The sequence below is a fragment of the Hemisphaericaspora subhashii genome (genome assembly GCF_019202705.1).
Source record: "Hemisphaericaspora subhashii strain CBS 10753 chromosome Unknown scaffold173, whole genome shotgun sequence".
NCBI lineage: Eukaryota > Fungi > Ascomycota > Pichiomycetes > Serinales > Debaryomycetaceae > Hemisphaericaspora > Hemisphaericaspora subhashii.
Window position 1 is genome coordinate 1 of NW_026057202.1, and position 18,123 is coordinate 18,123.

The window sequence follows — 18,123 nt, forward strand, 5'->3', positions numbered from 1 at the left end:
TCGCCGTTTAAGTTACTGCGCGACAGAGCTTAAAAATAAAAAAATATGAAATTAAAAAATAAAATACTTTTTTATTTCTCTTGTTTACCCCTAGAGAAATACTAGTAAAGCTCTGCACTACATTGGATACTAGGAAGCTAACTGTAAATGGTACGTCTCACTAAAGCCTTGATAAGAATGGAAAATTGGTGATCTACAAATAATTTATCATGTTAAAAAAATATAATGTACAATCTATAAAAGTTATGTTGAAGGTATCAACAAAAATGCGAAAACGAACTAAATAGAACTCGAAACTTGTTCTAACGAAAAGCCGTAAGATCAGAAGATAACATCTATTCTAATCCTACCCAAATATCACCATAATATGTAAATAAATCTTGATCCTTTTGATCAAATTCAAATACTTTACCATCTACTTTATTATTACCCCCATCCTTGGTCTTACCGCCAATGCTCGAATATGCACACCACATATATGAATTACAATACTCCTCATCCATGTGCCAACCCGTGCTTGGTTCATCTTCGACATTTTCAGCAGCAACAACATCCAAAGGTGGAATGATCGCATGGGTAATTCTCAAAGGAGAATAATAGAAAGTTTTGAAAGAATCTTCATTCTCTAACCATTTCAATCTAGTTTTCTTGTCTGCTTCTTTCTTATAATCGATAATATCAGCTTGTCCACAGTATTGGAAACCAGAATTCATCCATACCAATGATTTACCATCTTCGGAATCGATGTGACCAGGATGTGGAGAACAAATTTCTAATGAGTATCGATTATGACCATCTTTTCTTTGTCTAAATTCTTGTGGGGTGACTTGCCCAATAGCAGCAGCGAAATAATCATTGAAATGATAACTTTCATCACCATTAGCTGCCATAGCAAGCCAGAAAACTTCCTTGTCTCCATGAATACGTTCAGCAACTGGATGGAAGAAATACATTTGTAACATCAACAATATGGAACTGAAATGTCTATCTCTATTCAAAACTACTAATCCCGATTCCATATAGTGGAATTCTCCATCTTTGAAAAATTCACGATTGAGGGTATGAGAGGTGATTATTGGGATATTGAACATAACTTGATCGATCACAGATGGAGTAATTTTCTTGAAGAAATAAGCATCGGAATCACGATGTCTGGTATCAGCAGTTCTATCTCTGTAGAAATATGTCCCGGTTTCTTTATATCCTTTTAAATTAAAGAAAAATTCTGGATTTTGGAATAAAATAGTATCAGCATCGATTAACATGAATTCTTCAAATGAATTAAATAAAGTGGCTAAGAATTTATTCGCAAATTTCTGGAATTTATCTTTGAAATCATTATGAATAACATTATATGTGTTAACGAACCAAACTTCTTGCTTAGGTAACCCGCTATCTTCAGGACTAAGATAATCATCGGGGAATTGATCAGCAACTTTTTGAAATGATTTAGGTAATGCAAAAATCTTTTCTCTGGCAGCCGTAACTATTTTCTTCTTGGTATCAGTTGTTAAATTATCGTAGTAAACAATTTGAATAGGTAACTTGTTATTTAAAGCACGTAATAAGTGAATCAACTTGATAGTATCATCAACATGTTGATCACCAATAGATAACACAATACCTTTTCCATTACAAGCTTCCTTGAACAGCTTTAAGAAAAATTGAAAATTCTTACGTGGGAATGCTTTTTGAGGTTTCATCTTCTTGATAGCATTCAAATCGGGAGGACTATGATAAATATGTCCACGCCAGTCTTCATATACAGGTGGTTCAAACGATAGCCAAGGATAAACTCTATGTTCGAAGTTTGAACGGGTGAGATCAATCAAAGTTTCTTTGTGGGTGGCTTCAAACGGAGTTAAACCAGTAGAAGCGACACCTGACAGTTTAAGAGCTTTAACAAACTGATGTTGTTTTTGAATGAAATGCTCATTGGCAGTAACTTGGGTTTGGTTGTCATTCGTAATGAAACATTTGTTAAAGATTCTAAAAGTAGATAAAGTGTCAACAATTTTTTGTTCATACACCATAGTTTCATTCCAGAATTCGTCATATTTCTCTTTGGCGAATGCTCTAAATTCGTCACTATCAACTTTAACATCATCTGTTTTGATTCCCTTCTTGGAAGCAAAATCTGACTTTAAATCACCTTCTTTATCCTTTTTGAAATCTTCAAGTTTGAATTGATCTTTATTTTCAAGTTTAATTTTTTCATTTGGATTAAATAACCAATTATGATCATCAATAAATACGTTTTGGAAATATAATTGACAACGTTCATTAAAATCAAGATTACCAACCACTGACGATATTTCATGATTCTTAAATATCGAATCATAAGTTTGAGAATGAGCATCTTGAATATTTCTATGATCTTTGATCTTCAGTTGTTTAGTTAATAATTGGAAGAAAGCATCCTTATACATTGTCTTAACGTGTTTCTGTTGTTCATTCTTATTGTCTTCATCAGTATTCTCATTATATGATTGTTGACCATATACAACTTCATCAGAATATTGGTCGTAAATTGAATGTGCGACTGAAGAAGCTTTTCTGAAACCTGAAATAGGATGACTTTTGAAGAGCCAAAGATTAATACCAATTAACCAAATGACAAGGCAGACATATACGAGTAGCTTTTGTCTCGTTCTATTTATACGAATCTTTTCAATCATAATTTGCAAATTATTTAATAGAAGCGAATGTAGGAAATGAGAATGGTTGAATTAAGAAACCCAAGATTTTGGGGGAGAGAGGGGAGAAAGAAGAGAAGGGGAAGGAAAGTTTATTTGAAAACAGGGCGAGTGACCTTATATTTATTATTAATTACATTTTGTGCATTAACAACCTTAAAACAAATCCGATCAATTTAATGTGAAAATATGATAAATACTATCAAACAAAAATTTTATTGTTATTTTTTTGTGTTTTATTGAGAAACCAATTTATTATTTAAATTTAATATTTCATTTCTCTTTGTTGCTATTGTTTAAAAAATCAAGATTTATTTTTGTGTAATATTCCCTTCTTGTTGCAACAACGTGCTTCAATCACCTTTTGTTTGCAAGTAACGGTATCTATCAATGTTGTATTTGGAATACTGACACTCTATTTACCACATCCTATTGATGCATTCTCTTAATCGATAGAAAAGGAAGATAAATCGAGAGTACACATCAGCCTCTTGGCAATTCATAGGGGATTTGCGCTAAATATAGAAATTCTTCTCTCGAGTAATAAATTATCAACTCATCCCGAGATGTTTATTATATGAAACCCTATTTCAGTCATCCTTTAAACTGAAGGGACGTGAAACTGGTCTTTAAAACGGTTGGCTTTGAATCGTTCCATGCAGGTACTGTTGTCTTTGTAATAATGTTATAATTAGCAATGTTATTTATTTTTTCTATTTTTATTTTGCAATTGTTTTTTAAGGGATGGAATGATACGCGTATCTAGAATTTATTCAAACTTAGCTATCATTCTATTCTTACAGGATCTCCGGTTTATCCAGATTTATCACAGGCACGGAAAGCCGTTCTGTAATCAGGTGGAGTATTTTGGAGACCACACATAGTAGCGCAATAAGAAATAGAAGTGCTAGAAAGTTAACTCAAGTTAAAGACTACCACTACCATATTGAATCCAAGATGAAATCGATAACCTACGCTTATTAGAAATGTAACATCCGCGTGACATTAACTAATTAAATACATAATTCACGAAGGGCTTAATTTACGTTTTTGTAATCATTGTTTCACTATTTTTTGCTCATGTGGCGCAGCCAAAATGTATTCTGTGAAATTTCCGCACAAATGTTCACAACCTTTAAAATGACAACTTTTGGCGTCCAACAATACAATACAGAAAGATTATCTAAGCATGGCTCTATCCCTTGTAGATTACGCAACCACGCTTGTGTACGCCAAAATTCACAATTTTTAAGCCAAAAGTTGGCGTAAGAAAATACTTCATACCCCTGGCAGATTCGCGCATTGGAACTAAATGTTGGTATATATATTACCCCAGTTTCCTCCTGTGAGAAACTAATGTGCTCAGGGTGATAATTCTTACAAGAGCTATAGTGTAAGAATAAAGCATTCGGTTTCTAAAATGTACAAGCTTAAATTTCCATACCGCAAACTACTAATCACCGGAAGGCTATGTTTCCATTCTTCATAGCAAACAAGTGGAAGAACATAACCAACGCTTGTGTATAGATCTGTGGATCTGAATATTTAGTCTATCATGGCTATATGTCATGTCTAGTTCTAGAAAAGCGAATTACAGTGTAATCGAATGTTGTTGACTATCTTGGTTGCGTCTTTTCACCCCGTTATTTTCTTTTTAGGGCCAACCTCTCTCGGACCATGTGTATTTGCTTACAGAGAAGACACGTTGCGCTCGAGTAGAAACCGTAGATTTGTAGGATTACTACCATGAATCACAGACTAAATGAAGGAATTTATGGGCTTTTGATTAGGTAATTACGATATGCATGTTGTATACCTTGTTCTTCTATTCTATTTCGGTACCTACATGATTAATACTTTAAATACCAAGCATTCACTATTGTCACTAACATACAGTCCTATCTTATCTAATCAGTAGAATAACAACCTACCAAGCCCCCTTCCTCAAAAACACGTTTAAGGGACTTTCTTCACGGATTGAAAGCTATTTGATACCCCTCGATGTTAATACAGCAAAGGCAAGGGGATGATAAAGTGGTTAGAATTCTGTGAAAGCTCTTCTGTTTTCCAAAGCTAGTAGTTTATACGTGAGAGAATATTTATTCAATGGTATTATTCGTCCCACCACCAGGAAGAAGTAAAAATAAAACATCAGGTGGTAAAATCTTATCTACACTTGCCAATCTGTCGAGTTTTCAATTGTAACAAGCTTATCTATTAAATTTAGTTTTATCTACATATTTATTCTGAAATCTATCTTCTTCCATCTGTACTAAGAAAATTTTACTGCCTAGAAATTCCCCACCCCTCCCTACTCAAGCATCGTTCTACATTAAGGATCTCACCCCGTTGTATCGCTTTTCTTCAACCGCCTCCCAAAGGAGTATTGAGAGATAATAATAAGAAAATAGCAACTTTACCGAGAATTTTATAAACGTTTTTGGTATTCATTGTTGCAAAACTAAAAATAATCTATTTCGCCCACTTCTCTCGGAGTTTTATTATTTTTCGTAGTTCTTCAAGCACTTGAGCACTTGTCTAGATCTCAATCTTGCCATGTTTATGTATCATATTTTTTTTCCAAGCAAGTTTAACTAAACCATATTTACAAAATAGGTTAAATTTGACTTCTGGTTCATTCTGTTGCTTATCCTCATCTGTTCTTTTATTTACGTATACGTGTGATTTGTTGCTCACCCTGTATACGCAAAAGATGGGCTCATTTTCAGTATCCTCTATGACGCTAACTTCGATACATATACTACTTTATGTGAGTGTGGGTATGACTCGTGGTCACCTAAGTTGACGTCAGACTGGCGGTGTGCTGGTTTGTGTAATTTTTTTGACTCAGGCTGGGTATTTTTTTTTTCTTTTTTTTCCCGCTCTATTGTCCTCTTCTCGGTTCCGGACCTTGCTTATCTGTTAAAAGGGGAACCACAATTGGGGGAGTGTGTGTAAGGGGAAAGAATGGAGTCAGAGGGAATGCGTTTCTAGATTAATAGACTTTTCTAATATAATTGTTTATTCAATGTACTATAAAACGTATAAACTAAAAATCAATAACCAATTCCCAAAAATAACATAAAAAAAATCAACGAAATAAATAAATTTAAATAATATCAAACTAACAAGGTTTCAAATCAACATAGACGGGGGCTTTATCACTGTATACAGCAGCTTTATCTATAAAATGTTCTCCTCTAAAGTCGATAATAAGGGTTGTTCGAAGTGTTTGACCAAATAAAACCAGTTCTTGTATCAAACAACATTTCCCTTCAATTGATTCAACTGACTCGTTTTATCTTTGTGGAGATAAACTCACTCAACTTTTTATTCTCAAGGATAGTTCTATAAGTCAAATAGTAGCCAAAGTCAGCCAAGAATGATATGAGTATAGGTACACTAATTATTAATAATAACAGTTGTGATACTTTGCATATCAGATTCTCAATTAAGTAAAATATACTAACCATTGGTTGGAAGATATTTGAATATGAGATTTGTAAAGTGTTTGCATGGTTTGAAATAACGTTTAAAAGTGTCATTCTGCTTTGTATTGGTTAATATTGATTATTGATGAATTAAAGGGATTCAACAGCGTCTAATTTAGGGGGAATATTTATGTCTATTTATATTCTATTCTGTAATTATTCAATTAAAACAAAATGTGGTTTTTTTATTTTTTAGTCTTAAAGTTCCGATATTTTTTAATGCATAAATTCTTATTTAATTTTAAAAAAAATTTCAAATTACTTTTTATAAAGTATAGCCTTACCCGGTCTGATGGAAATAATTTTTTTTTTTTTCGAATTCAAACAGGCCATTGCAAGAAAAAGAAAACTTCTCAAATGTCATCATTGCGATGACTTTCTTCTCTTTTGCATTAAAGCCGAAGTTATGGAAATTATTGCAATTGGGTATGTGCTTAAGCTACTTAAAATGACAAAGAACCAATAAAGGGAAAGGGATAGAGCAAATGTTTATAATTATGTATATTGTTGACATTAATCTAGACCTTTGACTTATATGATGATTTACCTTTAAAAATAAACTTATCTACATTATTTGAATAAATTTTTACATGTAACAAAAGATAATCTGATTAATTAACTTTATTTGGGATTCTTATACTTCAATTGTGGTCCTATTTACTAACATGTCCTTGCAAGATAGTTTTTAGATCCTTTTTAAGGCAAATTTGTATCCCTTTCCGGGAGCTGCTTTGGAAACACAAGAAAACTTGGAAGTTAAAAAAGGTGGAGTGTGTGAGGTTTTGATGATATCAATCGTGATTAAACTTTATCTCTCCTCTCTGAACTGATATCGGCAGAAATATGGACTAAAATCACCTCTTCTTGTGTTTTTAAGGTATTGACTCATGAAACCTTATTTTTTCGATGTAACTACCGTATCTTTTGGTAATACTCCTTGGGTCCACCACTGCCCCTCCTTTTTACCCCACTGTTGTTATTAAATCTGTTCCGAAATTTGCGACTTAGAAACATTGTGGTCAGTGTACAATTTTTCTTGATCACACCACAAATCTCTTGGTTAAGTCAAGGAGCTTTTCCCATCTTGGAAACAGACAAGGGGGGGGGATAGATTCCTTACGTGCTCCTCATTGCAAAACAATTGCAAGTTTAAAAGAAAATTACAGATTCTCAGAAGCATAACCGCCTCAAACGTAGATCTAGTTTGGATATTCTGGAAATCTTAGCGCAACAACTTTATCGGCATAATTGTTTAACAAATTCTTCTTAACTACGCACGGATTAAAATAACTCACTGTGTTATTATTACGGCAGGTTTAAGTAATTCTATTCCCGGATCTAGTAACTTATAGCGCAAAGATCCAATGCGTGTTAAACAATACGTGTTTTACTTGTTTTTGTTTGAAGAACAAGGATAATTTAATTTTTCACGTGCAAAATAACGTTGTCTGACAATATTTTTCAATTCCGAGACCCTTGTTTCCAATTGTCATTTATAATAGACCAGGGATAGTCTATTGTTTAAGGCACTTCTAAAGAAGTTTATTGCAGACAATAGCAATTTAACACAAACAACGCAAACAAAGAGCATACACATTTCAAGAAAATATTAACTCCGAGCTTTGCATGATAGTCTATTTTGATTTCTACGTTCAAGCATGTTCAAGTCACGTCGACAACGCTCATCGCAGGGACACTGTGATGATTCAGATGACATCAAAATTCTTCTAGGGCTCCTGACATGATTGTACATCAAAAAGAATAACAAGTCACCAAAATGATGATGTTCAACAACTAGGTTTTCATCAGCCGTGCTCTTGCCTCCGGGTCCGGAACTTTGTGACAACTGATTTATGAATTTGAGTCAACAAAACTTTTTTTCATTTTTCTTATTCTCGATATCTCCTGTTTTAGCCGTGGGATATATATAGCCAATATACTGACGTTGTTGATCAAATGAAATTTGACATGCATACATCGAAGGCTTATTTCTAAGTTGATATTGAAGGATGAGTATCTTATGATTTCATGGTGCTATCGAAAATGCCGATCGGGTATTCAGTCTGAGATAACTCTATTTCATTCAAACAGAGTTTTCACACTCTTTATTCCAGGGCCGGGAATATACAAATTGAAAATAAATAGGTTCTTCACATCAATAATGCTTTGCCGATAGTTCAAACACCCAAAGAATTGAGTCAAGAATCCAATAGAGAACTGCTGAAAGATGAGCATACAAAATTAGCCATCTTAATGTCATATCATGATCCAATCAGGATGGGTCTCTCGTTTGAATCCCAACAGATAGGCTACTCCCTATTCGGGGCTTCGCGAAGCTGGTATTTTGAAATTATGAAAGGTAATTTCAAAACCAATTCTGTATCTGTCTATCGATGCATGTCTATGTCATACCTTGGATTGTCTGATACTAGTATTAGGGAGGAAACAAAGCAGATCCAAAAAGAGCCATATATCGTACTTTTTTTTCTAAGCAGTATAATTTTCTATTCACCAATCACAAGTGGTTTGGACTCGTTCGCTCTTGGGTGTATGTTCATTGTAGATATCTCCAACTAGATGATTCAAGAATCCAAAGGTAAACTTTATATTCTACAATTTTCCAATTCAATGGTATTGACTAACAATCAAAAAATGTTCAGTCGCCGTTCAACAAGACTGACCTTCCAACTTTGCTGGAAGCCATGTGTTAAAATTCTAACAAATGTTTTATACTTAGGCCATCTTATTATTGGCGGGGTATAAAGTTTGGGATTCATGTGTATAATTTAGCCATTGTGCGTACGCTATAGACTACCCTTAATGAAATATGGAATATAGTAACTAAACAATGTTTCAGATTCTTTGAGATTTATTTGAGCAGTGGTAACTGAGAAGGGATAGGCGGCTTTCTGTACAAACAGAATATCTATATACACTAGTGAGTGAAGCTTTATTCAGGATGCATAGTGCATAGTCCATAAAAGAATGCATTGTTGAATTGTTGAAGAAAAAAGTAAAGTTTTTTGCAACCTTTTGCTAAAAAGTTACACAACTTGGGAACGTAATTTGCAGCAATTAAAATATTCGAAATCATGATTAAAAATAACAACTTCGACAAGTACTAAGATCTTCACGGAATTGAACAGAACACGTACGACTATTAAAGGGCAAATGTGTGACCCAATCGTTGGTTATTCTAGCTTACAAAAATCGCAATGGCCAAGATTATTCAAAACCCGAAAAAGTGGAAATTTTGACAGCTCGCGAACAGCGCCTGGCTAGCTCAATCGGTAGAGCGTTTGACTCTTATGTTAGACATCAAAAGGTTGCGGGTTCGACCCCCGCGTCGGGCTTTGATTGGTTATATTAAAGCTTGTTCACGACCGAGCTTCATTTTTTGCACTTCTGATCAAGTTTTAAACCCATTTAGTTAAATTCTGACAGGTTAAAAAATTAATTAGCCACAATAGATATTTTATATGCATGCGAGAAAAGCTTAACTTTAAAACGTTTCTAAAAATATTTTTTTGTTTTTTAGCTTCTGTGCGCAATCTTAGGTCTCAGAAACTGCAATGACGAAATGGAAGATTACCACTAAATACTTACTGATTACCAGATATATTACAGGAGGATTCCCAATATACCATATCAATGTGTCCGCGACATCAATTTTGAGAATATTTATGACTTAGCTTAAAGCTGGGCGAGGTTTTCCCACCAACGCATTATTTTTAATTATTTTTTGTTCCTGCACTGCTTCGCCGTACCCCAGTTTCGATGATCGTGAAATTTACAAAGAGAGTCAGCCTATTTATATTGTGAGGAAATCACGTTTGAATTTTTGGAAACCAAACTATCGACTTCATTTTATTAACCACCACAAAGATCTCATTGACAACCACAGATATAGCGTACAATTATTTCTGCCAAACAATCTAAGAAAAGATGCAAACTGCAACTAAGTTTCGCTTGATTCCAGCGACGTCTGCAATAATCGAACCGGAGGAAAGTTCTTCAACAATTTCCTCTGAAGACGAAAGTATTCAACCAAGATTCGTTGATGCCTTAGAAAGCTTCGAAATCCCCAAAGGTGACATCTTGCCTTCCTATCATATGTATGAATCATTGATAAATTGCAGCTTAGAGATTCTCTCAATTCCACCTGATTACTCACAGTCACAAGACGTAGACTCGCTTTTTAATTATGAAGATTGCCTTGTCATGAATATCAGAGGACCCTTAAAAAAGAGGTTGAATGAATTAAAAAACACTCGAGATATCTCTGTCCTGATTTGTCTTGACGAATTATGGTGGGATCATGTCTTCCATCCCGGTGACGAGGTTTCTGGAACAGTGATGCTTACCAATAAATCGGCTATTCAAGTTTCGCTATCGCAGGTTTATATTATTTTAGATGGCTGCTTTAAAGATGCTTCGACTGAAGTAAGTTTTCTCGAAATGATAGATTTTGAAAATTTGGTTTCCGAACCAATAGTTATGGAAGGTAATGCCACAAAGAAGATACGGTTTTCATTCAAGATTCCTGAACATCACATGGTCGATGATGTTGAAAATGGATGCAATTTACAACTACCCCCAAGCATCAGCACTAAAAAGTTAGGGATCCAGTACAAACTTTCTTGCTTTGTTACCAGACAGGAAGAGGGAAGGAAAACGAAATTGGGTCAAGACCACGTAGTATTGACAGTACTCACACAGTATCCAGTTGTCACTATTGAAAATACAGAATACAATAATGAGCTATTGAGTTGTTTATTCCTGGACCTACAATACGAACGTGTGTTTCTAGGAAAAGTTGCCAATTCAGTACTCTTGACTGATTTAAAATCTTCATTCTCCTATTGCAAAAGAGATGTCTTCTGGACTTTATATTTAGGCGACAAAGATAACGGCTTCAAAGGAGTTAGGGCAGATTGTGTTCAAAGTATTTTTCCAAAGCCACTTGTACAAACACTCAGAATCCCATTTGATCTTGAGCCACATGATTACGAATTAATTACTGTAAGTGCAGAATTGGTCGTTGTAGACATAACATCACCCTTGTGTGAATTCCCCATGGAATTGCCACCAACAATGTTTTTTGAATCTCATACTGGAAGAAGGTTCCACGAAATTGTAGAAAAACCATTACGTGCCATGGTTACGTATTTGAGAAACCAAGGAGTAAGTCCGTATCCACTATGCGACATTCTTCAATTAGATGTTAGATATCAGAAATTCCATTGCCCAATTGTCTTTATTGACAAGAATGAAATTGGGATTTCGCTTGATGGAATGTACGCTTTAAAAAGAATGTATAAGAAAGATACCAAAATAGATTGCAACAAGTTTGTTCCTAACTTCCAATATGTATGCATTGGCCGGGAATATTTCTTGAGCTTGACTGCTGAGGTTGGAAAAGGAAAGAAGAAAATGGGAAAGGTGTCAATGAATGTTCCTGTATTCTTCACAGCTTGATTTTTTTTTTGCAGCCATTTTGAGATTCTGGAATCTCGAGATATCGTTTTCTTTTCTATTGAATTGTATTTTCTTTAGTATTGTTGTTAGATAGTAGGATATTACAAGTTTCAAACTGAATTGATTGAGTCATACAGCTTGCTGAATATCTCCCAAACTCTCGTTTTTGCGCGTTTTCACCGTTCATATTAGAAATAGCTTCGGTTGGATAGAAGCTATACCCTTTGAAGAAAGTGCAACTATCTTATTGGTAGGTAAATAATTTGAACTAAGAACAAGAGGGAGCGATGTATCTCATGTAGGTCGATAAAAAAATAAAGGTCTTTCGAGATACTGGGGTCTTCAAGGGGAAGATAAAACAAGTAGAGTATAAACTTAGCGGCTTGCCCAAATAAGAAGTCGCCGTCACCGGGTGACTCATGTTTTTGACTCCGAATTTACGAGTTTACAAAAAAGATTTTTTTTTTGGGTTTTGTTCAGTCATCTCCAAATTTATTTATAGATAACTTCTATTTAATCATTTTGATCTATTGGAAAACCAGATAAGGAACAATATCAAAATAGTATGTCCTTGAAGAATAGCAACAAGGTCACCGACAAGGACCTAGCCGAGCAGACGTCATATGAGTCAACATCCAGTCATTCTCAAGACCCAAATTCAACACCCTCCACCTATCGTTCAATCTTTCACTATCTTGCGATTGCATCCAAAAAGCTCGATGCTTTGGGTGTTGAAACTAGAGGAATTGAACGTATAGAGCCTTACGAACGTTCCACGAACCGTACCAGACAATTAATCAGTGTTATTGGATTATGGTTATCTGCCTGTGGTGGGTTATCATCAATGTCATCATTCTATTTAGGTCCATTATTATTCGGATTAGGTTTGAGGAATACATTAATCTCTGGTCTTATTGGAGAAGTCTTAGGTTGTGCTATAGCAGCTTATTGTTCTCTTATGGGACCAAGATCCGGATGTAGACAGATGGTGGGTGCTAGATTTTTATTTGGATGGTGGTCGGTGAAATTGGTAGCATTAGTCAGTATTATTGGTGTTATGGGTTGGTCAGTTGTTAACTGTGTTGTTGGTGGACAGATTATTGCATCTTTATCTAACGAGAAAGTGCCGTTATGGGCCGGGATTGTTATTATCGCGGGTATTTCATTGATTGTTGCCGTTGGTGGTATTAAACAATTGCTAAGAGTTGAAACTTTCTTGAGTTTACCGGTTAACTTTGCATTCTTGTTATTATATGTTGTCGCAGCAAAAAAATTCCTGTATTTAACTTTAGATGATGTTATTCAAGATAGCGCAACCGTTAAAGGAAACTGGTTAACCTTTTTTTCATTATGTTATTCAATTACATCTACTTGGGGATCGATCGCATCCGATTATTACATCTTATTCCCTGAAAATACTCCAGATTGGGAAATCTTCACCATTACATTCTTTGGTATCGCCATCCCAACTACATTTGTCGGGGTTGCTGGTATTTTGATTGGTAATGTTGCACTTACATATAAACCGTGGGGAGATGCTTATGCCAACTTAGGTATGGGTGGTCTTTTACATGAAGCATTCAAACCTTGGGGCGGAGGCGGTAAATTCTTATTAGTATTAATTTACCTTTCATTGGTTTCAAACAATATTTTAAATACTTATTCAGCTGCTTTCGGTGTTCAATTAGCAGGAAGATGGTTAGCCAAAATTCCAAGATGGCTTTGGGCTTTTGTCTTAACTGCAGTTTATTTAATTTGTGCCTTGGTTGGTAGAAATCAATTTGCAACCATTTTAGGTAATTTCTTACCTATGGTTGGTTACTGGATTTCCATGTATTTCATTTTATTACTTGAAGAAAACACAATTTTCAGAACGGATAGATTTAAATACTTATATACCGCAGAATTCCCTCCAGAAGAAACAAAGGAAGATAGTACTGCAAGATTTGCTACTGCAGAATTGCGTCGTAACCAACATTATAATTTCGCAATTTGGAATGATTATGACAAATTATCAAGAGGTTTAGCTGCGACTGCCTCATTTATAATCGGTGCCACTGGTGCTGCCGTTGGGATGTCGCAAACATATTGGATCGGACCAGTTGCTAGAAGAGTTGGAGGTGAGTATGGAGGTGATATTGCCATGTGGTTATGTATGGGTTTCAGTGGTTTAGTATTTCCTCCATTACGTTATTGGGAATTAAAGAAGTATGGTCGTTAATCATAATACCCTTAATTGTAATTTATTTTATAGACATTTAGACTAATTCTAATTAATAGCTAATCTAGAGGCAATTGTTATATGTATAAACAAGCACGAAGGCTTTTTTGCAGCCAAAGAAAATTGTAGAGAAATAGTGTGTGTGTGAAAACATCAAGACCAGCTTAGTCACTTCACACTATCACATTAACTGGAATATTTACTATCACTTTATGATTCCTCTTAAATCTATAATTATCAAATTGTAATTCCAAATGTAAATAATATTCTCTGATTACATTACAATTTTGAAAATTAGGAACCAAACTGAATCCACTTCCAAAAATATATTTTACAACCGCATGGTCAAGGGCTTTGATACACATATTCTTTAATCTTATGGAAATGTTGGCATTTTCATCAACTATTACATTTGGAATCAGTAATGGTGTGTATGTTACTTGTATTTTAAGCAATTTCCTTATGGGATTTGTTGCGTCTTCATAGTTAGGATTATGTTTCCTAATAATATTTAAACATTTACATATAGGTATTGTGATAATATCCGAGTATTTCAGATCAGTAAATGATTCAAAGAACATATTTGAAGTAAAACATATAGGAATTGGTCTGTATGATCTTGCAGTTATAACTATCAAATCGGCACTGATTGATTGAAGTGGTGGTACTTGGCCATTCTCTTCGCATGGCAGAATATTGATTGGAATTTTGATTAATTGGTTCAAGTCAGGATGTTGTGGGGTTTGAGGTGTCATTGGAACATATTTAAAGTCAATAGATGGCTGTTCTATTGTCAATTTCAATAATCTGTCACATCCTCTAAAGATCAACTCACTCTTTAAGGGATTCAAATCCAATTGCTGTAACACTTCATCAAATCTGGATTTACTAACGTATATCCCATCAGAAGTTATAAAGTCACGCATCATATAATCCAATGTATTCTCCATAAATGGTATCTCAGGTTCATATTTAGGTATAATAACAATACTCTGGTCTAATTCTCCTAATTTTTCGAATTTACCTAGTTTATCTTCATATATGACATGACAAGATAATTCATAACTAATTCTAAGCGAGCAAAATGAATTAGGACTTACGCTAGGCAAGATTTCCAAGTGACTCGCCATGACTTCTTCACATTGATTATCTACTAAATATTCCGGAATTTTAAATTCAAACGGTTGTCTATAAAAGCCATTAGCTGACAATTTATGATGTTTATGATGTAAGAATGAATTAAAATCAATCAAAGAAAGAAATGGCTTTCTGCCATAAAATGCATAATGGATATATCCTTCCAATAAAAGATAAATCAGGGAAAATTTGATATATGAATCCAGATGGTTCTCAATCGTTAAATGACCTTTGATAATTTCTCCTTGTCGATATTCATATTCTTCAGGATGCTCCAACTCAAACAGCATCGCTAATTTTCGTTCATTGGGCAACGACGATAATTTCTCATGGATAGAATAGTTTGATACCGAAACTGTCAGGGATATTGGTATGTTATTGGAATTTGTATTCACCAGGGTATAACTTGGTAAAGAATATTGTTCGATAGTTGAACAAAACTTGCGCCGTAGAATGGAATTATACATATAATAAGAAGGTAGTATACTCCCACCACTTTTATTTGAAACGATCGAGGTACAATCGGAAACGCACTCGGAGTCCGATTCATCATCCACAGCTCTTGACAGGATCGCGGGTACATTTCCTAATTTCTTCTCTTTGGAGGGGGAAGATGTATCATTGTCGTCTTGGCTATGTCTTCTAAAGAAGTGTCTCATTGGCGAACGATCTAACAATGTTGAAATCATAACGTTCTAATAGTTGCAAAAATTACATGAACAAAGCACAAAAGAACATTTCAATTTAGTGTCTAGTTTTCTCAAAGGTGACACAGCCATGTTTTTATATTTTACCAATATATTTAAAACGTTCTAATGGAAATGCATGATAATTTAGATTTATGATTTAAATAAAATTATTTTTTTTTAAACTGAATTAAATTAAATGAAATTTGTGGAGAGACGAAAGGGTTATGGATGATTCATCAATAATCGATGACTATTTCAATTCAAAAAGAAAGTTCACAAAATCAAAGTTTATTTACGCGATAGTTAAAATTAAGTTTGCACGTGCTGACCGACCGAGATCATAATCCATTCCCCCCATGCCCCCCGCCTCCGGACACTCTCACGCATCGTGATGTAATATTCAGTTATATAGTACTCCCATACTGGGGGGTTCAACCCCTTAGAATCATATAGGTTCCGCCTCTAGACGGAAGTCAACGCGTATATATTACCTGTAATTTAAAGAAAAAAATCACGAAACCGATAAGCGCAATCTCCTTAATATCGCTTCTTTCGTATCTTCGTTTTCACTTTATATTTAAATTTCCTTGCATGAATCTCCCCTTAGCATTTGGAAGGCTGTGTATTCTTCCACCGGAAGTTCCGTTACCTCATCAAACTTGGTTTTTGCCCGAGGTTTTAGTTCTTTCAATACTAAATAGCCATACAAACAAGTGATTGCACAGCTTCAATACGCCGGTTAGATACGGGCATGTAAGGGGTGCTTACGTGCTCCTTCTAAATTTATAATTGGAGTAATTGCGGAGATTATAGACTTTCGTCGGTCATTAGTGAGTATGTGGTATGGCGGAGCTCCCAACGTGGTTCCTGTGCGTAACTTGTTACACTACAGTTGATTACTGAAAAGCCTCCATTCGTTCGCTACCTTCCCCGTTTCTTAAACTTTAGGGCACGAGGATAAATACCTGTGGATCCTCCCTTTAGAGGTTTTGGGATTCGGTTGGGGAACAAATATTTATCTTTATAGGTTACATACAACATTGAACCTTGGTTCATCTCGGAATTTCAGCATGCATTCGCTCGGTCGATCTAGCGCTACGCCCAATCAAACACGTCATTGTTCTCACCAATTCTAGTAAAACACTCCGAATCTTACTGCGGTTATACCTCATTTAGTGGCTAACCCAGCTAAATTCCTTATTTCATCATGCACTGACATTCCCTTTTCCTACAGAGAAACACATATTCCGGAAGCGTCTGAGAACCATTGAACTCAATAATTTTATAGCTCCTTCCTGGTGTAATGCTGAAATCTCATTGTTTTTTAAGAATAATAATGCACTATTTTATTACAATGGGATTAATTAGGGTCCTATTATCGGCCAATCGTATCGAAAAGCCAACGACTCGGAATGCTGAACCCGTTCTAAAAAAAGAATCTTATTCTGGGGACGGCGGTACATCCCGGTACCCTTTACCATACAACCTTTCAACATTGCCAATTTCTCAATCCACATTTCTCATATGAGAGTTCTCGACTATTACTAAGCAAACAGGCGGGGACAGCACAAGTGATATTGAGATAAGGTTGTAATTGTCGGGTTAGATCAGATTTAGTCCTTTAAATCCGTCGGTTTTTTTTCCTTGTTTAGGTTTTCGGATAGATGTACCCGCTGAATTATATTGTTCAAGACGGAGTTTGATTATTTTTTTTTTTTTGGACTCATTTTACTAAATGAAATTGATCAACTGAATTATGATCTTTGGTAGAAGGAAATGAAGAACACTTTGTCACAGGCTTTTACAATTCGAGAGATTAGTCATACTCTGGAATAGGATCCCTATCTTGTACTGTATGACTTCTATTTTTGAAACCAAGAAATCATTGGATCTAAGACATTTTATTACTCTGTTTAAAATGACTCACAATAGATGCAAAGTTAAAATTAAAATTCTTATTGTTCTCAAGGAAAATTCAATTTCCGTCTTCATTGCGCTTTGTTCTTCAGCCTTCTATTACCATAATTTCTGGATTACATAATCATGAATTAATAATCAAAAATTCTTTACTTAAAATAATTAATAACCCAGGAACAATGGGTAATCTATTACGTTTTTAAACTCAGTTGCAGACTGAAATTCTAGTGTCTGCACCCCCCCCACCAAACTATTGTTATTATCAGTACTAACGCCTCGTCTCCTATATTTCCATTTATTTATTACGTATAAATAGATAAAAAGATAACCTCCCTTTTTTTTAATTTGATAGTGGGTTTTCTAATCCTCTTTCTTCTATCTTCTTTTTTTTGCAGCATTGTTTTGCTTTGTTGACTCAAATGTCTACTCAAGTTCCCCTTTATACTGAGAAGCCATCATCCAGTAATGGCCACACCCATCATTCTATCGATGAC

General features: G+C 34.9%; 4 protein-coding genes across 4 annotated transcripts; 2 read left to right on the forward strand and 2 right to left on the reverse strand. All coding sequences in view use genetic code 12, as the record gives it.

The window, feature by feature from the left end:
• Window positions 1-335: 335 nt before the first annotated feature.
• Window positions 336-2,678, reverse strand: MNN12 (alpha-1,3-mannosyltransferase; the record flags this gene model as incomplete). The annotated part of the gene is made up of 1 exon (XM_049406858.1): window positions 336-2,678. The coding sequence occupies one exon, from the start codon at window positions 2,676-2,678 to the stop codon at window positions 336-338; it is 2,343 nt and encodes a 780-aa protein (XP_049266388.1).
• Window positions 2,679-10,132: 7,454 nt separating this feature from the next.
• Window positions 10,133-11,665, forward strand: J8A68_000303 (uncharacterized protein; the record flags this gene model as incomplete). The annotated part of the gene is made up of 1 exon (XM_049406869.1): window positions 10,133-11,665. The coding sequence occupies one exon, from the start codon at window positions 10,133-10,135 to the stop codon at window positions 11,663-11,665; it is 1,533 nt and encodes a 510-aa protein (XP_049266389.1).
• Window positions 11,666-12,230: 565 nt separating this feature from the next.
• Window positions 12,231-13,886, forward strand: FCY23 (Fcy23p; the record flags this gene model as incomplete). Its single annotated transcript, XM_049406880.1, has 1 exon — window positions 12,231-13,886. One exon carries the CDS (start codon window positions 12,231-12,233, stop codon window positions 13,884-13,886), a length of 1,656 nt encoding a protein of 551 aa, XP_049266390.1.
• Window positions 13,887-14,059: 173 nt separating this feature from the next.
• J8A68_000305 (uncharacterized protein) lies at window positions 14,060-15,682 on the reverse strand (the record flags this gene model as incomplete). Its single annotated transcript, XM_049406891.1, has 1 exon — window positions 14,060-15,682. The coding sequence occupies one exon, from the start codon at window positions 15,680-15,682 to the stop codon at window positions 14,060-14,062; it is 1,623 nt and encodes a 540-aa protein (XP_049266391.1).
• Window positions 15,683-18,123: the final 2,441 nt, after the last annotated feature.